General features: G+C 42.8%; 2 protein-coding genes and 1 long non-coding RNA gene across 5 annotated transcripts in view; 1 reads left to right on the top strand and 2 right to left on the bottom strand.

The window, feature by feature from the left end:
• The window catches only part of GRHL2 (grainyhead like transcription factor 2), a 173,928-nt gene extending 164,109 nt beyond the window's left edge, over nucleotides 1–9,819 (bottom strand). For both annotated transcript variants that reach the window (XM_049633542.1, XM_049633539.1), the window contains exon 1: nucleotides 9,737–9,819. In XM_049633542.1, coding sequence (XP_049489499.1) covers nucleotides 9,737–9,756 — 20 coding nt within the window. In that variant the 5' untranslated portion in view covers nucleotides 9,757–9,819. The remainder of the gene's footprint in view (nucleotides 1–9,736) is intronic.
• On the bottom strand, nucleotides 7,449–9,024 carry LOC125924782 (spidroin-2-like). Its single transcript, XM_049633558.1, has 2 exons — nucleotides 8,070–9,024; nucleotides 7,449–7,989 (listed from the first exon to the last, which is right to left on the bottom strand). Exon 1 carries the CDS (start codon nucleotides 9,022–9,024, stop codon nucleotides 8,356–8,358), a length of 669 nt encoding a protein of 222 aa, XP_049489515.1. The 3' UTR covers nucleotides 7,449–7,989; nucleotides 8,070–8,355.
• The window catches only part of LOC125924791 (uncharacterized), a 145,140-nt gene continuing 128,988 nt past the window's right edge, over nucleotides 9,789–25,940 (top strand). For both annotated transcript variants that reach the window (XR_007458576.1, XR_007458575.1), the window contains exon 1: nucleotides 9,789–9,878. This is a non-coding gene — a long non-coding RNA (uncharacterized LOC125924791). The remainder of the gene's footprint in view (nucleotides 9,879–25,940) is intronic.

Genomic DNA, 25,940 nt, shown 5'->3' on the forward strand with positions numbered 1-25,940 from the left:
GGTTACTGCTATTATTATTGATGCTTTATTTTCTGTCTGTAAACTTTCCAACACAATACGTCACGAACATTTTCTCCTGCCATTAAATATTTTTAATAGGATTTATTATGCTTGCAGAGAATCGCACCATCTCACTGAGCACAGAAACCAATCCTTTGGAGCTAGGCGCTAGAGGGATTTTCTGATGTTTTGCTTTCAAAAATAATGCTACAATTAATAGTCTTGATTATTTCTTTAAGACAAATCCCTACAACTGGAATCCAGGTGTCCTGTCAACAAGTAGGCCCATTTCAAACGGTTTTACCACACTGCCTTCCAGAAAGTTTACAATAATTTATAATCCTCCTAGAAAGGTATTTTCCTCAAACCCAGTTTTTTATAACTTTTGTGCATTATCTACTCATGTTCTTTGACCATATTTCTATTGAAGCATCTGTCCTTTATTAAAATGCTTTCAAAGATATGTAAGATATACATATTTTTAAAAGGAGACACCAAGACTCCAAAGCAGCTTAAAAAAAAAAAAAATCGTGGTCTGCAGGGGAAGAAAAATGTATGTAAAGGGACTTGTAACCTAGAAAAAGTCCTCCAACGTGAAAATCTTCCAAGAGCTACAATCCATTATCCATTTTGTCCTGGTTAGCAGTTACTGACTTCTGAGAAAATTGACTTCAGAGACCTTAAATCCTACATATCACACAATAGGATACTAGAGGAGATTTTATTCCAGACCTAAATGAATGGTCATTATGTATGCCTGATGTGAAATAATATATTACCTAATAACTGAAGTGAAACCACAGATACTATTCTTATCCTTCTATTATTTAATACCTTTCCTGAACACTGACTAAACTACTGGCTTGGTAATATTGTCTGGCAATAGGTGTCCCTGAATTGTATTTTGTTAGGAGGAAAAAGAGTAGGGAAGAAGAGGAGAAGGGGAGAAGAAAAAGGAAGAAGAAAGGAGAAGGGGGAAGAGGGGGAGGAGGGGAAGGAGGGAAGGGGAAGGGAAGGGAGAGAGAGGTTCTCCCAATTAGCCTAAGGTTCTCAGCTTGCTACATTTTACTGAATGTTCCATCTGTTCTGATATTGCCTCATTCTCACTCAAACCTGCCCAGGGGAACCCACTTCCTAGACTCTCTCTGGAAAGAGTTCTCAGAGTACCTACCAGCTCTTTTTATCTGATTTTCTTGTACCTTTTATCTATCATTCTAGCCAAGCTGTGCGGGGCTCCTCTAGGTAACCCATTGATTTTACTTCCTACCTGCCCATCTGAATTCCACGTGTCCCTCTGAATTTCTCCCACCTGCCGGATGTCTTTGTCATCTTAGTCAGACCACCTTTTATTCTGCTAAAGGGGTGAGGGTGGTTTCGGAGTGGAAGCAAGTCCCATTGTGCCCAGTACTTTCCTATCTTGCTAACACCCTTTACAGTTCCTGTGAGTCGCCACCAGCCCAGAACCCTCTGCGGGGAGAAAATGAGACTCAGAATTTTGCAGCAGGTATTATCCTCAGAGCTCATTTATTTCAATTTTATTTTACAGATGGAAAATAATGAAAAAAGAGTTCTTGGATCTTATGTTATCTTATTGGCAATTCAGGAAAGAGGCAAAAAAGAGCTACCTTTGTTCCTTGCGCTTCTTCGAAAAGTCAGATACAAGAAGTACAAAAAGCAGTTATTTTATGGGGCTCACTGAACTGAGAACTAAAAACAATGATTTGGGGTGAGTGTGGGAAGGGAAGTCCATTCTAACTCACACTAATACTATCAGAACCTTAAACAGGCATTTCATGTATTCATGTTCCTATTTTAAAAAGTAAATAGGCAATGCCTCCCCTGTTCCCAATCTCCCTTCCCCAAAAAGCCAGCATATTTTTTTCAAATTAATCAAAATGTCCAATTTTCAACCCATACTTACAACCTCAACATGCAACACAGAATTAAGAGTGTATGGCACTTTACTTCTTACACCAAACTTTTAGCTCCAAATCCTATCTTGGGTACTCACATGCCCTATGTGATTTCTACAGCCCTCCCTAGCTCTAGGATTCCAGGCTTCAAGTTAAAGTCAGTATCAGTTCCCCAGAAGGATAAATAGCCACACGCCATCCCACAGTAAACATCAGCCAGGTAGCGCAGCAACTTTCCTCCTACTAAGAAAATGCTGGCAACTCTAACAGTGACTAAAGAACAGTTTCTTCCTGCTCTCTTTCTCTTCCTCTCTTTACTGCATTTACTGCACTTGTCTTTTCTAAAACTCCAGTCTGAATTCAGAGACCTTAAAAAAAAAAAGACTGTGGCAAGGGGGGGGGGCGGGAAGGGGGGGGGTAAGCTATACTTGTACATCCAGCGTTCAGATGAAAGGCGGGCACCAAAGTAAAGAGAAACAGCAAGCAAATCTTGCTGTCTTTTTCTACTCTGGAGGGTGTCTGCATTCACACTTGTAAAGGAAGCATTTCCTTGCGAGTGAATGTGAAGTCAGATCACTTTAAAAGTGCTCCCCACAAAGTTCATTGCCATGTTCATTACAAAGTAAAATAAGGCTCTTCATCCCTGCAGCGATTGCTTTCCACTGAATGCCCATTCAAATGCATAAACAATCTCCATAACCCTACTTATTGTTGAAATGTACATTGAAATCCCCTGAAATGTACCAGCTTTTCCAGGAGTCTCCAAAGAACTCTAAAAATGAGTACTTGTATGGTGTTGTATATAGCAATTCTAAACATGCTGTTTTTAGAAATAATGTTACTTTAATCCTGGTAGTCACCAAAACACATCAAGTTAAACACTGTTTAATCCTCTTCCTACTAAAAATGGGTGGGATGGGGTGGGGGTTGGGAGGTAGATCCTCAAAGAGATAGATACTTTCTTGTTTCTATCCCATTTAATCCATTTTAGTCCAGTCCTTTTTACTATTTACCATTAAAAGACTTACAGCATAAAATATAATTTCCTAGTGATGGATGGATGGATGGATGGATGGATGGATGGATGGATGGACGGATACACAGATTTGAACCAAGGAGCTGGGACTTCTCTAAAGGATGGAAATATGCAGGCCAGGTGGAGAAGAAGGTTAACCCGAACTTTGGGGGCCTCAATTTGAAGACTTGTGAAGCTGTCTGAGGGACTCCCAGGTACATGTTGTTGTTACTGAGCAACGACTAGTCCTCCTGGGCCAAACTAAAAATTCCTATTCAACCTGTTGCTGCTTGCTAAGGAATTTTTCCTGAACAAGTTTGCCAAGCCAATCACTACTCAATTTTAGCTTAGACTTAGTTGTTATAATTGAGCAGGAATCCTTGAATCCCTTTTGAAAAGGAAGAGAAGGTCCACATCCTGATATGAAGCCAGGGATCATGAGTGGAGACTCTAAGTGACTTAGGATAAGGTTTCTCTTATGCTAAGAATAACTCAAAAGTAAACATTTTCCAAGGTTAAACTTAGTTGACTTAAATAAGGCAACATCATTTCTACTACCATCTTCTTAACTCTTGGCTCAGGTACAAGGATGGGATGCTATGCTCCATGTGAATGCTAAGAGAATGCAGTAAAGTTCACTGACTAAAATAGTACCTAAAATCAGATTCACATGTATCTCAATGCATAGACGCTATACATGTGTCCATTTCCACCAAGTACTATAAGGGGAAAAAAACAATCAAGAAAGCAGTATCAGCAGACAGATTAAGGAAGAAAGGAAGGAAGGGAGGGAAGGAAGGGGTACAAATTTGGCTCAGACTAGGGAGGAGGAAGTAAGAGGGAAAATACTCTTTATCCCAACTGTTCATTTTTTAACCAGAAATGTATGCCCAGTTATATCAAAGTCACAAAGAGGAACCAAAGCATTTGCTTGAGGCACCTGGGTGGCTCAGTCGGTTGAGCAACTGACTTCAGTTCAGGTCATGATCTCCCAGGTCATGGGTTTGAGCCCTGCTTCGGGCTCTGTGCTGACAGCTCAGAGCCTGGAGCCTGCTTTTGGATTCTGTGTCTCCCTCTCTCTCTGTCCCTCCTCTGTTTGCACTCTATCTCTCTGTCTCTCTCTGTCTCTCTCTCTCTCAAAAAAAAAAAATAATAATAAATAAGTAAATAAATACTAAAAAAATTTTAAGTAGATTTAAAAACCTAACATCAAAATAATAATCTTTTCAAAATTATCTATAGATTTCAAACAAATACTTCTTAGGTTACTGAGTATTATTATTTAAATGTGCCTATGTATGTTGGACTTTGCTGACTACTTGTTTAAATTCTCCTTTTGACTGCAGAGTCTAATAGAAATTGCTAGATATAGTGCTTCATCAACTGCTCCAGCACTTACTCTAATCCTCCTTGAATCAGAGGGCACTGGGCCCATTTGGGTGGCCTGATCCTGGTGGTCAGTTTAAAACAGGACCTATTTACAGGACAATAGACAGTATACTACCATCTTATCAGGTAATACTTAAAGATACCCTTAGCCCTAGAAATGAAACTGCAACCATCATCCCATTAAATCATTTCACCAGGAACAACATCAGATTCGAACTTGTTATCTTTGACCTTGTGCTACCGAATAGAGTCTAAATTCAATGACTATCCCTACAAAAAGGTGCACTAGTTTCAGGTTCTAATGTGAAAGTGCAGAAGGTCAAGGTTGACCTTCTAACTCTAACCTAACTCCCTGGTGAGTAGGCTCCAGCCTAAAATCTGAGCTTGACACTTAGCTACAAACCTGGCAGAGACCCACATGGGTGACATCACTCCAAATGAGGTCCTTAGCAGCTCTGGAAATATATGACCTGTCAAAAGGATCCCATTCTTCCAGAAGGGGCAGTTCAGCAAAACAACGAAAGCAAACAAAATTGACAGGGGGCCAAAGAATTCTTAAACCAAATTGAAATAGTATCAGAAGTTGCTTAAACAGGGTAGCTCAAAGAATGTAAAATAAAGCTCCCAGGTTTCATTTCACTGACACAGTGGATATACACCTGAGTGTGTGCATGTGTGTGTGTGTGTGTATGTGTGTGTGTATATATATGTGTATATATATATATGCATATATATATATATACTGAAATATATACATATATATGCATATATATATATACTGAATTTATTATTTAAAGTAATGTTGAGTACTCACTTAAAGCATTATTTCACTGACACTATCATAAATGTACATAAAATATACCTGGGACAATTTATAAATTCAGATGCCCTGGCCCCTCTGATTCCATAGCTAGGGGGTGGGACCCAGCGATCTGTAGTTTTACCAAATGCCTCAGGTGATATTTTTGGAATCAGATGAGTTTGGAAAGCAATGATTTAAAGGATTTCTCAGAGATTTCTATTATTAAACACAATATACGTAAAGACAATAGTGTATTTATTAGGCACACATGTAATTTAACTTTTTTTTAAGTCAATCCAAATTCTTATTGTCTAGCATTTTCTTATTTTTCAATATGTTAATTTTGCCTGTATATTAGTTTACTTCATTGAAGCTACCAAGCTAACCAAAGCAGACTGGAGTGTCTCACTTCCAAACACAGTGGATAACTCTTGTTTCCTAAAGGATACAAGTTTGCACTGGATTAGGGCAAGAGGAAGGCAGGAAAGCAGGGTGAGAGAGCAAGCACCAGCTGTCCTTGGTCCCTCTTCTTCTGTTCCAGTTTCCAGGAATCTTCTAGGATATGTGAACTTATTCATCTCTAAATTAAGGAGTATATAGAATTTAATCCATTGTAGGGAAGAGAACACTAGAGCTTAACCATTAAACTGGTGCTACTTGGGGAAAGAGATAAGGCTGATGCTATTAGCTTATTATTTACTCACCTCTCCATTGCCAGAACCATTTATAATTGCCTATTTTTTAAATATACAGATATCTGGACTATGAAGGAGAGAACTGTTAGTTTACTTCATTACCATTATCTCTCTACCTCTCTGATTTATGGGCTCCTTTCTGAATATGCCAAGGACTCTCCTACCTCAGGGCCTTTGCACTTGCTCTTCCATGGACCTGTACTCTTGACCCAGGTATCTCCAGTGCATCTCATCAGAGGCCATCCCTGACCACCTTATATAAAATAACTCCCATTATTCTTAATCTCTTCGGTCTGCTTTGCTTTCCTTCATATCACTTATCAACCTCTATTTTGTTATGTATTCCTTCTTGATTGATGGTCTGTTTCCCCCCCACTAGAATGTAAGCATCATGAGGGCAAGGACTCTGTTCTATTCACTAGTGGGTCTCAATGCCAGGATCAATGCCTGGCACTCAAGATACATTTGTCAAATAAATGAACGGTTTTTAGTGGTTTGAGGAAGATATGATTACTTAATGTTTATGATCTTAAAATACATTTTATATAGCCAAATGGAAACAAACATGCATGTATAAAACTAAAGAGTAAAAAAATTAATTAAAATGTTTTATCCCATTACTTGAAAGTTTATACCACATGAGATATCTATAACTTTGAGCAATTTCTGTTTCTTTTCTGGAATAATGGCCAGACTCCTTAAACCACATTGAATGCCTAAAAGTAATTGTCCTAGACAAAAACGAGGTAAGAAGGAGGATTGATATACCATGATCTGATAATACATTATTATATTTTCTTTGTGATTTTTTTAGGCACTTACCAGGTATTGCCTTAATTACAATTATGTCTGCTCACGTCTCACCTTCCACGGGAATGTAAGCCCCTGGAGGACGTGGCTCATCTTTATACATCTTTTTATTCTCTTATAATGCCTATCTGAATATGTTGCAAATAGCTGGTAATCAGAAAACATTTGTGTAATGAAAAATACCTGTGGATATCAAAATTATATACATATATATATAATATTATATCCTCAATATATTTTGTATGTTTTGGCAGCAAAAAAAGTTTCTAAATCTATCATTGCCTTGCTAGAATACACAAGCTTGTTGACAAAGATCATAAATCTTCATAAAATTTAAGAGGGAACAGAGAATCTTCAAATATGTACAAAGACAAGCTGTCCTAAAAATACTTTGTTTTAATTAGTGATAGCATCAACATTACAGAACATAAAAAGCAGAACGTTTCAATCTGAAAAGTCCACAACCATAAAAAAGATGATGCTACTTCAGTTCAGACTTGCTAACTGGAATTATCTTCCTCTGCTAACCAAAAGATTACCTACACTTTGATGGGGTTTATGGGAAAATATCCTGTGTGTATTCTTTTAGGTTACTTCTAGAAAACATGCCTCCTAGGTGGTTTTCCCATGAAGCCGATAAAGCTCAAGCTTCAGGACTCTGCTTGCTGTAGCAGGAAGCCCCAGTAACTCGCTCTTCTGTCCTTTTTCTTAGCGCCCACACCCCGACCCCACGTAACTAACACACACAATGGCATAAACTTCAGGCCGGCGAATCCGGGACCCACCCCTGCCGGTCCTCGGCTAGAGGAGGACGGAGGACGTTAAGAAAACAAAGGCTATAGTTCCCAAAATTGATCCCAACGATCGTTTATTAATTTCAAGCATTTCTCAATAGCCCAGGCAAAGAGAGGCAATTGGGCTGCAGCAGTCTTTTATGGGTATCGTTCTTATTAGTATTACTTTTCCCAGGCTACAAAATTATGTCTTGGAAACCAGGATTAGATAAAAGCTATTTTCCTTAAATATAAGTAACCCCAAATAGTTATTACCCATAAAAATTAAGTAATGCATTGTGCTGAACTTTTCTCAATACTAAATACATCGTTTCTTGGCGCTAGGTCTAACAGGGCAAAAGAAACATCGACCCGTTTTCATTAGGAACTCATTTTGAGTCATGTTGTAATACAAAACTAAGCAGTGCAACCAAATGTTAATCGTGTGATTTAATTAAGGAACTGCAGTAAGTCTTTTCCGATTTGCAACCATTTTTTTGACACGAAGATCAAAACAATCCAAAAAGTTCTGCTGTCATCTCCGACTTCTGGCTACTGGAGTTTTCAAGCTCGAGTAGTGACTTCTCAGAGGCTACAGAGAAAATGTGGCGGGGGTGGGGTGGGCAATACTCCCACAATCACACACCTTCCTATCCCTACCCCCACTCCTACCCTCTTCCAGCGTTTGTTTCCAGGAGTTCTTCCCGTCCGCTGTGTAGCCAGCAGTCCGCTTTTCGTTGGTGGGTAAAGCGGTACCAATATCTGGTAGGGTTTTGTTGTTGTTTTGGGTTTTGCTTATTTTTTATTTTTAAGCATGACAGCCTGTGTTGTTCGATACGCCTACTCTACCAGCGGCTTTACTTTGAAGATGGACCGCCCCTCCACCTCTGGACAGGTCCTCCGGGCATTCCTGTTGCCCACTCAGGGTCCGTCAGTTTGGGACTGGCCCCGGGCCACGTCAGGAGAGGGTCCGACGGCGTCCCGGCGCCCTGGCCCCGGCGGAGACACCCTCAGGAAGGTCTCCTTGGGGTGGCCACACCAGAGCAAAGTTACCAGGCAGCAAGGTGGCCCGTAGGCACTTCCAAGAGGACTCAGCCAGTTCCCAGCCAGGGACGCGCCCGAGAGGGGGAAGGGAGTGTCGCCACTTAATCCCAAGAAAGGCCGCGGGACCCACCTCCGGCTCCCTCCCGCTCCCGCCCTCTGCCCCACCTCCCCCTGCTAAGCACAAAGCCGTCCCCGAGGCGGGGGCCAGGCCTGCGGGAGGCCGCCTGGACGCGACTGGACCGGGGCCCGGGGCCCGGCTACCCGCGGCGCGGGCCGCGCAGGCCGCCGATCCCGGGCGAGCCCAGAGTTCCCGTCCCGGACGGAAAGGACGCGCTTGCCCGCCCTGCCTTCGAGGCGCGGGAAGCCGGGCCCCGCCGCCCCGAGCCCTCCGAGCCCCCCAGGAAGGCCCGGCGCGACCCTCGCTGCCCCGCCAGCCACCCCAGAGGTGGCGGCCGCCGGCGTGGAGCGCCAGGGCCCGGCGGGCCGCGCCAGGGCCCGGGGCTCGCAGGGGTGTGCACACGCCGTCCGGACGTGGGTGAATCAAGTCGCAGGCGGCCTTTCCCGCCCCACGGAAGTGCAACATCGGGGCCTCAAATCAATTCCCCTCATTTCCGTAGGGCCCGGTCCTCCCGCACCTGCGTGAGGCGGCCAAACACCGCGGGAGCGTGGGGGAGGGGGACGGGGCGGGGGCTGGAGCCCCGCGACCCCGCGCCTCGCCCCGGCCCAGGGGCGCACACGCGGGCGCGCACACACGCACTCTCCTGCCCCAGTGCGGGAAGATGGCCGTTTCTGCGCCAGGATAAAGGCTCTTTGTTGCGCGCACACAAAAGCGGCCAAGACCCGCTCTTCTCGCAGGCCCTTTGCACACCTCGCAGGAACTCGGCTGAATTTCCAAATGGCCTTAGCAGCCTGAAAGCGGTAGGAGCAACTAAAGAGAGGGGGGAATAACAGGCCTCCCGCCCTCATCTACCAAAACCTCTGTCAATATGCAAGTATTCGCCCTGGGAGACGGGAGGTGAGACCATTCGCAAGGGAGGAAGAAAAGAGGAAAACCTACTTTGACTATCAAGGCCCAAAGGGGGGATTAAACATTCACATTCTTGTAGGGTTTCTCCCCTTAACCAGGGTAGAAACACAATCTGGAGAAGTCTGGATACACCAAAAAGAAAAAGAAAAAAGAAAGAAAAAAAAAAACCAACAATAGCTACTTAAAAAACAAAAACAAAAACATAACAAACCAGTTGCCATCAGCCCAAAGTGGTAGTAGCAGCAGCCGGCGCGTGTGATCCACTTACTTGTCCGACTCTTGTGACATGTTTGATCCAATGAACTCGCTCCCCTTTTCCTGGAGCCTCAGCCTCTGGTGAAACTGGACTTTCAAGTCTGTGCAGGTGAAGGTGTGTGAGAGCGCCCGAGATGGCAGAACAAGAGCTACAGGTAATTCTGCTTTTCCGTCCCCCCTCACCACTCTCGCTCGCTCGCCCGCTCGCGCCCTCACCTAGCCGGAAAGGTGGGATAAGGGGGGGCCCCTCACATGGGGCCCGAGCTCGGAGGCGGCCGGGCGGCGCGGAGTCCTCCTGGAAGGTGGCAATGGGCAGCCACAGAGCAGAAAGTGGCGGACTTGGGCGGCCACAGGTAACTTTCTCGCAAGGAGCTGAATTCTTTCACTAAAGGATACAAGCCCGAGGGACGAGCTGCGCCGTGATTGGCTGCAAAGCTCCCTCAGGTGAGCTGCCATTGGCAGAGGCGCGCTCAGGTAAGGCCCTTCTCCAAGTGCAGGTAACTCACTCCGTAGTTTACCTGAGTGGAGCGGCGGCACGTTTGCAGCCCGTGGGAGCTGAGGGTCATTTGCTAGGAGTAGGCTTCACGCCACGCTTTCCTTCTTCCCGGAGGCCGGCCGCGTGGGGGCGGGGGGGGGGGGGGGGGGCAGGAAAAAAAGAAACACTTGCCACCACTAGGGATTGTGGGTCGAACGGAAGGCCTAAAGGAGAGCTGAACCCAGGTACCCCAGGCCAGCCGAACCGGAATCAAATGGGCAGCACAACCGCAGGGCTTTTAACACACACTTGAAGAGGACTTTTGACATTGTCGGAAGAGTGAGGGACCGAAGTTTACTTTCTGCGCCGAGGGGGGAAAAACACAAAGATTGCCGAGTCTGTTGTGTAATTGCATTTTTAACATTCTTATCCAGAGCAAACACTTTCCGTGTCCCGATGTGTAAAAGATACCAGGTAGATTACAGATTTTCACATAGGTGAGCATCCTTTCATGAGCTGGCCAGATGGCTAGTGGCGTGGTTTTGATGGGGTGAGGAGATTTGGGGTGAATAGACGCCAAGATGGCCCAGGCCTGCCTCTTCGATGGCAACTCTAGTCTGGGATTCCAGAGCTGCAAACAACCACTGAACCCCTTCTGTAAGCCTGTTGTCATTTGACGTTCCCAGGCAGGCATCAACATTTACATTGTAATTCAATAGAAGCAGCGACTACAAAGGTGCTTTATCCTTCCAGCTTAATATGGTTGCTATGGAAACAGTTCAGGATGAAACTGACTTTTTTGTGGTGCTGTTTCTCCTGTTTGGGAACAACACCAATTACCAAAGGTTTAATTTATAACCACTGTTCCTAAAGAAATATTTGTGAAAGTTCTGACAGGAAATCCAGTCCATACATATGAATAGTAAAAATAAAGAGGGCATGGAAGGCATATCCTGTTTTATTTCAAGTTAATACTAGGTTGCCAGAGATGATATGCAACTTCTGTTTTAACCTTTATGGGTCAGATATTTCCTGAGAATTACATCATGAGACAAGGTTTGGTTGTTCCGTGTTTCACGCTCAGCAAGTGAATTACAAAATTTTGTTCTTCGTTTTTAACCACAATATAAGCATACACACTTTTTCAAGATAATGTAATATTTTAAGACAGTGCAATACCTACCTTTTCCCCACCTTCTTAACCTCCTTTCTAGAGGCGTTCACATTCCACTTTTAGCTGTCTCTTTTGTCGCTGACCTCCCCATTTCTTTTTTTCTTTTTTTTCAAGATTTCATTTTTAAGTAATCTCTATACCCACCGTGGGGCTTGAACTCACGACCCCCGAGATCAAGAGTCACACGCTCTTCGGACTGAGCCAGCTGGGTGCCCTGACCTCTCTGCTGCTAAATGATTTATACTGCTGTCTTTTGATTTATCATTTTAGATGTGGTGCTTTGACCACCTGTTGCCTTTAGATAAGGATTTAGCTCTTTCAAAGCCCAGAATCTCCCCTTCCACTGTTCTTCCAACATAGCTCACTCACGGTTGAGGGCCACTAAGTAGCTGATGACTGTGCAAATACCAGTCACAGCAGAGCCAATTAGTGTACTGTGGTTGTTTTCTTTCTTATACAGCCTTTAATCTGTTTACTTAGTTTGTTATGCACGTGTTCTTATATTTTTTTCTACAACGTATCTATCAAATGACTATCACATTTATCTTCCAAATGATCAAACAATCCCATTTCCACCCCCCCCCCCCAAAAAAAAAAAAATCCCTCCAAAAGTTCACTGTCCTCCTGCTCCAAAGAAGATGAATTCCTCTCAGGACCCACTGGTCAGCTGTCATCCTGGGACATTCCTTCATCTCCAGAGCAAAAACCCCATTTCTCTGTCCTACGCCTTCTTTCTTGGTTACCACTTCATTTTCATGGCACATGTTCCAGCCACAAACCAAGAAAAGGTACAGAAGGTAAAACTTGAAATGGCTCTGTTCAACCCATACTTTTTTTTAAATTTTTTTAATGTTTATTTATTTTTGAGACAGAGAGAGACAGAGCATGAACGGGGGAGGGTTAGAGAGAGAGGAAGACACAGAATCCGAAGCAGGCTCCAGGCTCCAAGCTGTCAGCAAAGAGCCCGAAGCGGGGCTCAAACCCGTGACCTGGGACTCACGGGCTGTGAGATCATGACCTGAGCCCAAGTCAGAAGCTCAACCGACTAAGCCACCCAGGCGCCCCTCAACCCTTACTTTAGATGGAAAGTTTGAACAAGTGTAGGATTCTAAGTTGAAATTCTTCATTAATAAGTTGATAAAAATGTGCTCTTCTATCTTCTAATATCCAGTGTTTCTGTTGAAAATTGCAATGGCATCCTGGTTCCCATTTCTTTGTGGCCTGGAATTTTTCTTTCTAGAAACTTGGAGAATAGTCTCTTTGTTTCTAATATTTTGAAATGTCATAATTATGCTCCTTAGTTCTCTAGTATTGTAAAATTTCACCACGTTGAAGGCTTTCATCAAATGTTGCAAACCGTGGACTCTCCTTTCATGCTTAAGAATGAGGTCATAAAACCCCACCAGAAACTATGTGTGAGGATGGGAAGGAGTGGGCTTGCTGTATGGTGATCAGGTGGAGGCTGTTTATTCTATAGGCTCTTCTCTTTTCAGCCCTTTAGTTTCTCTGGAGAAGTATCTGCAATCTCTTGCCTGAAGTGACATTCACCTGGCTGCCAATATTCTGGAAGCAGTTCGGGGTTGGGGGGGGTGGGGGGGGCGCCAGGTGAGTCACAGCTTACTATGCAGTTTTTCGTGTTCTTTTCTTTCCTGTAGGTGCCTTACTCCTGCCTTTCTTCATGCCTGGTGTACAAGTCTCTCTGCGGTTTCTCCAGCTGGAGGTAATCACCCAGCTGCAAGAAATGGGACAGGGGACCTGAAGGCCTAACAACTCCAAATGCCCGCATTCACTCAGGCCCCAGCCTCTCACCTCTTCCTCACTTCTGGGATGCTGGGACCTCTCATCAGCATTTTCTTCTGATGATCTCTGGACCCAGGGCACTCGGAAGCACAGTAGCATAATCTGGGCTTTTTCTGTACTGACCTCTAGGAAGACATGCGAGTGTAGCTTTTGCTGTTCTCTTAAAGCAGTTCCTACTGTTCCATCCACCCCGTCGCCCAGAATTGTACTGAAATATCTTTTGCAGATGACCCTTCCTTCATCCCCTTTGTTCCCGTGTATTTATTTTTTATGTCCCTTTACTGTCCTTTTTAGGAGACAATGAAGATAAACAAGTGTGAGTCCATCTGTCATCTTTAATTTGCAGCTACTTAAAAAATTATCCAAAAGCTTGTATCAAACTGTCCCAAATTTCTTGGTGCAAACAAAACCGGCATTTATGGCCAAACCTTTCTTTTTATTGGTCCGTGATGGTCAAGATTCCTTTCTTCTTCTCCAACATTATTCAGTCCCCAACCTAGTGATTGTTTATATAATGGCTGACGACTGTCTGTCTTTACTCGGAACAATTAGCACATCAAAAAAAAAAAAAAAAATGAACCTGGTATTTGCCAAAGTACACGTCACAGACTTCAAAGTTTCAGCACAGTGTAGAGCTTTGGTTGTCACTTTAGGTGGCAGCAACCAAGTAAATTTCCAGATAAAAAGCTAGTGATAAAAGGGTATTGCTTTTACACCAAACCATTTCATTTATAAGATTAAAGTTGTAGTTAAATTCCCAGCCAAGAAAAATGGAATTGCTTATTTTTTATTAGTAATCCTTAGCAAGTGTTATGACGGCTAATCACATTTTCCTAAAGTAAAACGTTTAGTATTTGATACTAAATTGTTGTTTCATTATGGTGAGTCTATTACAGTGAGACTTTGGGAGAAGGATGCCCCTTCTGCGGCATCTGGGCAGAAATACCGAGTTTTCAAGGGCTACGGTTCTCATCAGACAAGTCTGGCTGCTGCTTGTTGGCCCCCTACACGTTACCATACACGGGCCACTACAGCCTGTCTGCCGTTGAATCTGTTGCAGAACCGTGTTTTGCACTATAAAAACCCGAACTTGTTTGATTGGCTTCCCAAGAGGAAACCTTGGGAAGAATGAAAGGTACCCTGGATGCCTACATTTGAAATCAACATATAGATTTATAACTTAACCAACTGAGCGGTAAATAGTACTTTTCTTGCAGTTTGGGGGCCACTTCTGTTTTTCCTAGTTGCATGGATATGTATATCTGCATCGACATTTACTCCTGTGAAGGCTCTTGAACTAGTGGTGTGGAATTCAGCTAATAGTCAGCTGGGGATTGCATACTTCCTTCAGGAGAGAACTGTTTCCTGGGCTGGCCATTAGTAAAACTCGTGGTCCTGTTAAAACAGGGTGCACTGAATACATGTGTTTACTTCTTCCTGCAGTCCCACTGATAGAGGAGTAAGAGAAGAGCCTGACTAGTCTGTAGGACCTCATAAGGCAGAGCAATCAAATTTCCAGTTATCATTGAAGGTGGGAGTGAGTGGTAGGGCTGAAACCAGAGGGACTGATTCAAAATCTGGATACAAATCTGTTAGGACCCTAGGTCCCCACCCCCACCGGCATAATCAAGCTCCCATCTGTATTGGTTTACTAAGGCTGCCATAACAAAGTACAACAGACTGTGTGGTTTAAACAACAGAAATTTGTGTTGCATGGGTGGCTCAGTTAATTAAGCATCTGACTCTTGATTTCTGTTCAGCTCACAGTCGGTCGGTAGGTCAAGCCCCATGTTGCGTTCCCTGCTGAATGTGGATCCTGCTTGGGATTGGGATTCTCTCTCTCTCTCTCTCTCTCTCTCTGCCCCTCCCCCATTCGTGCTCACTCTCTTGCTCTCTCAAATAAACATTTAAAAAAATATTAAACAACAGAAAATTATTTTGTCACAGTTCTGAAGGCTGGAAGTCCAAGATTCAAGGCTTGTCAGGGTTGGCTTCATTCTAAAGCCTCTTTCCTTGGCTTCTACATGGCTGTCTTCTGGCTTTGTCCTCAAATAGTCTTGTCACTGTGAATGTACATCTGAGTCCTAATTTTCTTTTCTTTTCTTAACTTTTTTTTTTTAAAAAAGATTTTGTAAGTAATTTCCACACCCAAAGTAGTGCTCACACAACCTGGCGATCAAGAGTCGCACGCTCCACCAACTGAGCTAGCCTGTTTTCATGAGGCATTAGTTGTAATGGATTAGGACCCAGCCGTATGATCTCATTTTATGTTAGTTGCCTCTTTAAAAGCCCATCTCCCAACACAGTCACATTCTGAGGCACTGGGGGTTACAGCTTCAGCACATGAATTTAGGGGAGACACAGCTCAGCCCACAAACCCATCCCTCTTCCACGGCAGGAGACAGAAGTGTCAGACTGAACCTGGAAGACTTGAGGCTTGGGTACATCAGTCATCAAGAGTGAGGCATTGGACTGAATAGCCAGGGGAGTAAGTGAAAGACCATATGCTAATTAGGGAGATACCATCTCCTGGCTCTCTCCACCTAGCTTAGGGAACCTGGAGCAAAGCTTATACCACCACCACCCATGCCTGCCCTCCATCAGTCAACAAGTCCTGTCCTCACCCAGGCAACTTCTAATAAGCTTTTTATGCCATGCTCTTAAGTATAAATATGAAGTCAATGATTGCCACACCTTTGAGAAAAAAACCTCCAAAATGGAGTATAAAGGCCAGAGCAAAAATGTAATTAAGAGAGTGATTTTGGAGTGCCTGTGTGGCTCGGTCGGTGAAGTGTCTGACTTGGGCTTGGGTCATGATGTCGCGGTTTGTGAATTCAAGCCCCACATTGGGCTCTGTGCTGGCAGCTCAGAGCCTGGAGCCTGCTTCGGATTCTGTGTCTCCTTCTCTCTCTCTCTGCCCCTCCCTGACTCATGCTCTGTCTCTGTCTCTCTCTCTCAAAAATAAAAACATTTAAAAAAATAAAATAATAAAAAATTTAAAAAAGTGATTTTGAGGAAAACAGTACCGTACAGGGATGGGATAAAGATTATATAATTAATATATAAGATATTACAGTCATGAAACAAGAAGAGCATACTATTTAAAAACAATGAAACAATCATCAGAACCAAAATGAGTTTGCAGACATTAAAAATGTAAAAGCTGGAATAGAGCCTTTTATGGTATATTTGAAGACAGAATCTAAGAAACCTCCCAGAAAATAGAATAAAAAGACAGCAAAATAGACAATACAAGAGAAAAAGATAAGAAAATTGCAAGAACGGTCAGGAAGATCTAATATGTGACTAACAGGTGTTTCAGAAAGAAAAAAATGGAAAAAAATGTTGGGGAGAAAACTTTTAGAGGAAAGATAAAATACTATTTTTGAGAACTTAAGCATTATGAACCTTCTGATTGGTCTGACCATGTAGTGCTCAGTACAGTGGATTCTAAATGATGTAAATTGAGGCAATAATGATTAAATTTCTGGGCTTACCTTTCCAGAGGGTAAAAATAAAATGAAATGAGCAGGGAAACAACTCAGACATAAAGGATCAAGAATCAGAATATATTAGCTTTCTCAACAATACTGCCAGCTTGAAGATATTAAAAGCAATACCTCTGAATACTGAATTCTAGGCCTAGACAAGTTATCAATGAAGAATAAAAGTAGAATAAAATTCCATTTCAGAAATGCAAAGTCTCAAAAGTGCCTCCCATGGACCCTTTCTCAGAAACATAGTGAATAATGTGCTCCATTAGGAATTAGGAGAACAAGGCAGAACCAAGAAAGAGATGGTCTTGAGACTCAGAAAACAGAAAAGGCAATTAGAGGGAGGCCAGAATGATGGCTTTGTAGCAGACTCAGAGAGACTGTCTTTCAACAGAGGTCTCTGGGTGACAGTAGGGGGTAGAATCCAATGATTGCATTTAACACTGTGGAAAGTTGTATTGAGAAATTCTTTTGAGGGGGAGGAAAGTCTTAGCAATAGGTACAAAGGAAACTAAGTAGACAGTTAACATTCAGTAGGTCCAGGGGGAAAGAAATTATATAAGAATGGAAATTCGATCATAGTAATCTTAGTATGTACTTGGCTTGACAGCAGATAATAACCATATGATCATAATAATGGAAATACTGAATGGTAATGTATTAAAACGGGTGATAAAACTCAATCGGGAAGGAGGAAGACAATAGTGTCTCACGGGTGAGGAGGAAGTGGAATGTTGTGGCAGAGAGTGATGTCATCTATGATCATAGAAAGTCAACAGTTGTTGCCTAAGTCTCATAAATCAAAACCTAGCGACATAAATATTAACAGTGGCTTAGAAAAATAAAATTTTGCTTTCGTCACCTTAATTTTTTTAAGTTTATTTTGAGAGAGAGAGCGAGCAGGGGAAGGGCAGAAAGAAAGAGGGAGAGAGAATCCCAAGCAGGCTCCGCACTGTCAGCACAGAACCCGAGGTGGGACTCAATCTCACAAACCGTGAGATCATGAGCTGAGCTGAAATCGAGAGTTGGTCGCTTAACCAGCTGAGCCACCCAGGCGCCCCTAGTTTTATTCACTTTAAAAAATAAAAGATCTGAAAGTTAACAGCTGCTCGCTTCAGTTCTGATGCTTAATTCTGGCATCTCTGAGATCCTCTGGGTCTTTTTCTGGTGGGCACAGATGATCTCTTCAACTTTAGCCATTGCATCTATGTTTAAGGCAGTAAGAAGGGGAAAGAGATGGTGTCAGCTTCAACTATGCCATCAGTCACGACAGCAATTCCAGCACTGATGTTAGAAGCCTCCGGTGCCTTCATGTCCTCGCCCAGAACTGGGGTCCCACAGTCACCTCCTTCTGCAAGAGTGGCTGGAAACATGGGTATCTAGCTTTCCCAAACCCTCACGTGAACGCAGGCAAGAAAGGAAAAATTGGAAATGTATTCAGGGTCAGCCAATCGGCATATTGTTTAGAAATGTGGAAGTAAATGTTAGCATTTTAGAAAGAAAGCTCATTAAATAAGGTCACCTCTTAGCAGCGGGATTGGGCAGTAGAGTGAAAGTGAGGCATGGATTGGTATTTTTCAATAGCAATACTATATTCTACATTAGTAGTTGATGTGATTATTTGACTTTTAAACCGATGGATATAGTTTTATACACATCTACAACTTATGCACATACACCTACATGCTTATATGATTTTAATCAAAATAAATTTTGAAAATAAAAGTACGAATTGCAAACATACCATGTTCCCTCTTGCCCAGGGACTTTGCATTTGCTATTCTATCTCCCTAAACTTTTGCTGTCTTTTCTCTCTCATCTGACTAGCTCCTAACTTTCCCTCAGATCAGTGCTTAATCATCTCATCCTCAGGGAAGTCTCTCTGGCTCTTCCAGATTAGAAATAGGTATATTGGGAAGATACATTTCTCCATTATTGCTGTAGAAACATGCTCCTCTTCCTGAAAGCACCTGCCACAGTTACTTGAGGGGCGTTTGATCATTGACCATCCCCCTTCACTAGACTCTAAGCTCCAGGAGGACAGAGATTATGCCTATTAATAGGCTCATCATTGTTTCCCCAGAGCTTAACACCTTACCTACCATTTAGTAAAGATTTGATGAGTGAATAAATGACCGATACTCAGAATCATGAGCATCCTTCCCTTTCTAGAATTATTCCATGGTTGAGGGACTTCAGTTGAGGGAAACACCAAACTGAGCACCTTCACCAGCAATATTGAATAAATAAATGAATTCCATGAGCATATATGGAGTACCTTCCATATTCCAGGTGCAGAACTGGGTTCCTCCTTTAAGTTTCAATAGTACTTTATGAGATAGGTAATTAGAGCAGTTAAGAATGCTTTCAACCACAAGCCAAAGAGAAGCCAGCTAGCAGGGGTTTTTACCCAAGAGTGGTTAATTTATCTTACACGACAGGAAGTTAGGATGAACAGGAGGATGCAGTTGCTGGTATTCGATTGGCAACTCCATAACTCAGAGGTCTGGGTCAGTGTCTTTGTGCTTACCTACCTCTCAAGTAAAAAGTATCATGTCTTCACACAGCCGAACTTAAAACCAAGGTAAAGGTAGACAAGGCACTCACTTCAGGCATGAAAATCTTTCCCAGGATCCCCCATCAAATTTTACCTTATATCTCATTGGTCAGCATTGGGTCACATGACCAGTATAGATGAGGAGCTGGATCCACCTTGGATCCATCAGGAGCTGAATCAAGGAATCTTCACTCAACATTTGAACATGTAAAGGTTATTTTAGCAAGAAAGAAATGAAGACTGGCCTTTGGTTAAAAAGAAAAAAAAAAAAAAAAACCCACGGATACCACAGTACTGATAGCTTCATAATCCAGATGGTAAATTTGACCTTCATTTTGGATCAGGTAGGTAGCAGATCTGGGATTCAAATCTAGATCTGCCTGATTCCAAAGCCTGCACCTTGCCACTTCCTAGCCTTGAATGTGAAGAAGTTCTTCCTGTATCAAAATGTGGTAGTTTTTGTCAGGAATGACTTCATAGAAGACAAATACTTTAGGCAAGGTTTTGAAGAAAATAACACAAATTGATTTGATGGAGAAAGTGAGAGGATAGTTGTAGGGTATTAATACTTTCACTCTCATTAAAAAAAATGGTTTTCATGTATCCCACTGACCATCAGAGCATCTCTTCCTATTTGGGGAATTGTTATTGCTTTGATGGTCTAAATGAACTATAAATAAACTGAAAAGAGGCGACGTTTACCCAAGGGAAAATGCCAAAATGAGAACCCAGAGACCATGGCTAGGGCTATAGCAGAACAGAATGTTCTCTTTGAGATTTTTAATGAGGCATGCTCACTGTTGATGCTTCAATATACTCCTGAAAACGTCTGTACCTGGGAAAACATGTTCAAATAACCTAATATCATGACTGTCCCTTCCATGTTTGAAAACCTTGAGCAATTCCTCAGCACACATAGGGCAACCTAATCTAATCTAACCTAACCTAATCTAATCTATGAATTGAGAACTACCCCAATCTAACTCCAATTGCCTGAACCCAGCCCCGCTGGTCTTCTGCTAAGGAAGCCCAAGCTGAATGTGGTCTGACGTGAGATCTGCAGGGCTACAGACTGGAGGGGACTGTCCTTGTCTAAGCCTTGGAACTGCGAAATATAAGTATGAGCAGAGCCATAAACCAGGAATTGAAAATGAGGAGGTGGATCAAAAATGCCAGAAAGGGTGTAAAGGGCATAAAGGTGGTAAAATGGGCATAAAGGTGGTAAAACTAAGCCATGGATCTAGGATATCAAGCCAAGACATATGCATGATATGTCTAGCTTAATATCCCAACCCCGCTGGGAGCATTGAGATTCAGACAGTAGAAAATTTAGGACAAGTGTCTGCAGCGTTTGCTTAATAGGAATGATTTGCTTTTATTATCTGCCCTGATCTTGATACAGCTCCCTCCGTCCCCTGCATCACATGATCTCACCTCTTTCTGGGTGGTTCTGGCAGAAAGCCCTGAGCTTTTCCAGAGTACTGTGGAAGATAGTAGGCAGGTCTCCAGAGCTGGTCGATGCCCTTCTCAATATACTAGGTTTTGGAGAAAACCAGAGCATAGTATGGTTTATCACTGTCCTTTTTCCATATCCAGTTGTAGAGTGTCAGGCAGAGATGTGCATGAAAAGAGGAGGAGGAGGTGACTAAGTCTAGATGGTCCGGCCCAGCAGGAAGGGGATGGTAATGAGCTCTTGCACTAGAGGCAAAAGCCATATAAAGGAGGGCTTCTGAGGCCATGGCTGGTCCCCATGTAGTAGTTTTCTAGGTTAGAAGAGGGTAGTTTTGCCAGGAAGAGAGCTCTATAGTATTGCCCAGTTCTTATGTTCTCCCTAATTCTTAAGGCCAGTTGTCATATATCATCAGAAAATTTCTTGAAAATCTCTGATCTCTAGCTCCTTCTGGCTCCTGTGGGATATTAAATGCTAGAAATGCACTAGGGCTGGGGCACATGGGTGGCTCAGTCGGTTAACCCTCTGACTTCAGCTCAGGTCATGATCTTGTGATTTACGGGTTCGAGCCCCGCGTCAGGCTCTGTGCTGACAGCTCAGAGCCTGGAGCCTGCTTCAGATTTTGTGTCTACCTCGCTCTCTGCCCCTCCCCCCTCATGCTCTGTCTCTCCTTCAAAAATAAATAAACACCAAAAAATAATAATAATAATAATAAAAGAAAATGAAAAGAAAGAAATGCACTAGGGCCTTGCTTCATAAAGTGGAGACACAGATTAGTAATTTTGGAATAACCTGAGGGCTTATTAGGAGTACAGAGTCTCAGGCTCCTGAATTGAATCCACATTTTAACAAGATTTATATGCACACTAATATTTAAGGAGCACTTGTTTAGAGGATGGCGATACAGCCATGAGTGGAAGCCATATCTTTTGGGGGTTCAGGGTAAGGAAATATAGTTGATCCTTGAACAGCACAGAGATTAGTGGTGCCTATTCCCTGTGCAGTTAAAATTCATGTATAACTTTTGACTTCTCCAAAACTTTACTAATAGCCTGCTGTTGACCGAAAGCCCTAACTATAACACAAACACATGTTTTGTATGTTATATATGTCATATGCTATATTCTTACAGTAAGTTAAGCTAGAGAAAAGAAAATGTTACTAAGAAAATCATAAGGAGAGTTAATACATTCAGAGTACTATACTGTATTTATCAAAGGGGCACCTGGGTGGCTTAGTCATTTGAGTGTCTGACTTCAGCTCAGGTCATGATCTCACGGTTTGTGAGTTCAAGCCATGCATCGGGCTTTGTGCTGACAGCTCGGAGCCTGGAGTCTGCTTCGGCTTCTGTGTCTCCCTCTCTGCCCCAACCCACTCGCCTTCTGTCTCTTTCTCGAAAATAAATAAACATTAAAAAAAATTATTTTTTAATTTGCATAAAATGGACCTGTGCATTTCAAACCTGTGTTGTTCACACGTCAACTGTGTAAGAGATTGCCTTAAGTACATTGTAACCAGTGGGCCAGGTCTGTTGCTGTAGCATAGATTCCCCTTCAGAACTCACTTGAGATTAATCGATGGATGAAACTAACATGATGAATGGCTAATCGAAATTTAGAATGAGCTATTAGGTGGTCACCACCTAAACCATTGGTCGGTCTTAGCATTACTAAAAGTAGGACCACCAGACACTGTGGGCCTACTGAGGTACAGTACTACAAAGTCTATGACACCACTTTTGAGGTGTTATTGCCTAGAAATGAAGCTGAGTCTCATCAAGCCTCAGGAAATAAGGAAGAGCGGGAAACGAATGTTTCCAAGAAGCCAAATAGACAAATCTCGACCACTTCTTTAAGAAGTAGGCTTCTTAATTGCAACAAGTCCATGATGTGAAAAAAAAAAAAAAAAAAATTGTGGGGTGGAGAGGGGAGGAATCTGCATTAACGCAGATTTAAAGGACAAGCAACTGAATGTGATTTGTGGACCTGGTTTGGATCTTGATTTAGACAACTAACGTTTCAGAAATGTACAGGGAGATATGTGGAGGTGCAATTATCCGAAATTTGCTTTAAAATAGTTCAAAAGAAGGGGGAAATAGAAGAGGTAAAGCAAATGTGGCAAAATCTTTCATGATTATTAAATTTAGGTGAATGAGTAGAAGAGGATTCATTGTATTGTTTCTCATCTTGCTGTGTGAGTTTAATTTTTTTTTATCAGCAAAACATTTTTTAAAAAAGCAACAAAATCCAGAACTCAATTTCCATATTTGTCCATCTGCTATGCTGCAGGGAAGGGTGTGGATAGGTGGAGGTGGGCATGAGGGTTTTAAACAAGTCTTTCAAGAACCAGAATATGTGGAACTAGCTGGGGACCCCATGCTTCATTGGCCCCTGAGTGGATGACAGCTTGGGAAGTCTGCGTGTGTGTGCATGCATGTGCACACGCACATGCATGGGGGGGGAGAGGGGCGGGGGGGGGGGGCGGGCACTCAATTTGAAAATAGGACAGTTAAACAAAAAATGATACAACTCTCCTGGGGGCCAGTGAGAACTAAGCTAAGGATGAAATTTCTAAGGCCCAGGTTTGCCGCAGGGAATTCCTTTCCCAAGATATCAGATAATGTCCAAACCAAGAAAACAAAGGGAGCAGAAAGAAAGTGGATGAGAAAACAGTTTCCCTAAAGCCAGGGAGGTCCCCTCTGAAACAAAGACGCCTCATGAATTAATATAGGCAAATTCATGATCAGGCCCTGGAGTCAGAGATGAAGAGAAGGAGAAAACAAGATTTGGGGAAAATAAGGCATTGCTTATATCCATGGGGAATCAGGTATTGGCTTATCCCAGCTCCCTGGATCAAGAGAGAAAGGACATCAACTGACTTTTCTCAGTCTTACCTTCTAACAGTCTCCTTCATCAACTCTGCTCCAGGCAAACTACTGTGCACATTATGGCTTAGATCCTCACTGCATTTTCCAGTTGCACTTTTTTTTTTTTTAATTTTTAAATGTTTATTTATTTTTGAGACAGGGAGAGACAGCATGAACGGGGGAGGGTCAGAGAGAGAGGGAGACACAGAATCTGAAACAGGCTCCAGGCTCTGAGCTGTCAGCACAGAGCCCGACACGGGGCTCGAACTCACGGAGCGTGAGATCATGACCTGAGCCCAAGTCGGATGCCTAACCAACTGAGCCACCCAGGCGCCCCTCCAGTTGCACTTGAACTTAAATACCTTAAGACTGTCCGTGTAGGGGTACCTGGCTAGCTCTGTCAGCAGAGCATATGCAACTTTTGATCTTGGGGTTGTGAGTTTGAGCCCCATATAGAGGCATAGAGATTACTTAAAATTAATTAAACAGAGGGGCGCCTGGGTGGCTCAGTCACTTAAGTGTCCAGCTTCGGCTCAGGTCATGATCTCGCGGTTCACGGGTTTGAGCCCTGCAACAGGCTCTGTGCTGACAGCTTGGAGCCTGGAGTCTGCTTCCGATTCTGTGTCTCCGTCTCTCTCTGCCCCTCCCCCACTCATGCTGTGTCTCTCTCTCTCTCTCTCTCAAAACTAAACATTAAAAAAATATGTTTTTAATTAATTAATTAGGGGCCCCTGGGTGGTTGAGTCTGTTGAGTGGCCAACTCTTGATTTTGGCTCAGGTCATGATCTCAATTGGTGGGTTCCAGTCCCGCCTCCAGCTCTGTGCTGACGTTGTGGAGTCTGCTTGAGATTCTCTCTCCCTCTCTCTCTGCCCGCCCCTCTCTCAAAAACAAATAAACATTTTTTAAAAATGAATTAATTTTTTGAAAAGTCTATTTATTTACATTGGAGAGAGAGAGAGTGTGGACACACGTGCACGTGCACAGGATCAAGCAGGGAAGAAGCAAGGAGAGAGGGAGCACAAGCAGGCTCCACACCATCAGCATAGAGCCCAAGGCAGGGCTCGATCTCACAAACCATGAGATCATGGCCTGAGCCAAAATCAAGAGTCAGATGCTTAGCTGACTGAGCCACCCAGGTGCCCCTAATTAATTAATTTTTTAAAAAGACTGTCAGTGTAGGAATAAAAAGAGAAGAAGGAAGAGGAAAGGTGATTGCTCTTTACTTTAAGGATTTTAAAGAAGTAGGCTTCTTAGGCTTCCACCAGAATCATAAATAGTCCAGAAGGAAGGGATCCCGAGAAATTATCCCCACATCTTAGATTTAATCTTGCTTTTTTTCTCATTCTGTCAGTTGCTGTGACATATTTTCTGCAACAATGGTGTGCTCAAAGTCAGAGCTGCCTGTATTATTATTGCATGTAAGGCATTAATAGGCAATTCTCTGCTTTAAAAATGCCTTTGACATTTCAACAGAAATAACTCATAAAAACTAACAAACAGTTTTAGGAGTTTTGTTAGTATTTTTCAATACGTGAGCATTTTTAAGTGAAAATGGGATGTTATTGTTATGTAATAAACCAGGCCAAAATATAGTAGGCTAAAACCACAGACATTATCTCACTTGATTTCTGAAAGTTAGGAATCCATAAACAGGGCTGCTGGGTGGTTCTGGCTCAAGGTCTTTCATGAGGTGGCAGCCAAGCCATGCTCTGGGTCTGCAGTCATCAGAAGGCTAGAGGATCTCTTTCCAAGTTCACTCACGAGGTTGTGCCATAGACTGTCGGGTGGAGGGCTCAGTCACTTGTCATGTGACTCTCTCCACAAAAATGTCTGAATATCCTCAGGAAATGACATCTGGTTTCCCTAGAACAAGTGACAGAGAGAGAGAGAGAGAGAGAGAGAGAGAGAGGGAGAGAGAGAAGGAAACAGAAGCCTCATCATCTTTTATAACCTCATTCTGGGAGTGGGGTATACCATTCCTGCTGCTGTATTCTGTTGGTCACACAAATCAGTCTTGATGCATTGTGGGAGAGAACAACACCAGGGTGTGAATATCAGGAGATGGGGATCGTTGGAGCCATCTTAGACATTGCCTTCCACATACGGGTCATTTTTAAAGCTTAAGGAAAAACAAACTTGAAAAACAAATGGACAGAGTAGACCCACATACCTTCATTTATGACAAAGCTATATGCAGTGTGGTAAGGATAGGACAGTCTTTTTAATAAAAGAATCTGGGCTAATAGGATATCTTTTTTTTTTTTAATTTTTAATTTTTAATTTTTTAATATATGAAATTTACTGTCAAATTGGTTTCCATACAACACCCAGTGCTCATCCCAAAAGGTGCCCTCCTCAATACCCATCACCCACCCTGCCCTCCCTCCCACCCCCCATCAA

The sequence above is a fragment of the Panthera uncia genome, chromosome F2 (assembly GCF_023721935.1).
Source record: "Panthera uncia isolate 11264 chromosome F2, Puncia_PCG_1.0, whole genome shotgun sequence".
In the NCBI taxonomy this organism is placed as follows: domain Eukaryota; kingdom Metazoa; phylum Chordata; class Mammalia; order Carnivora; family Felidae; genus Panthera; species Panthera uncia.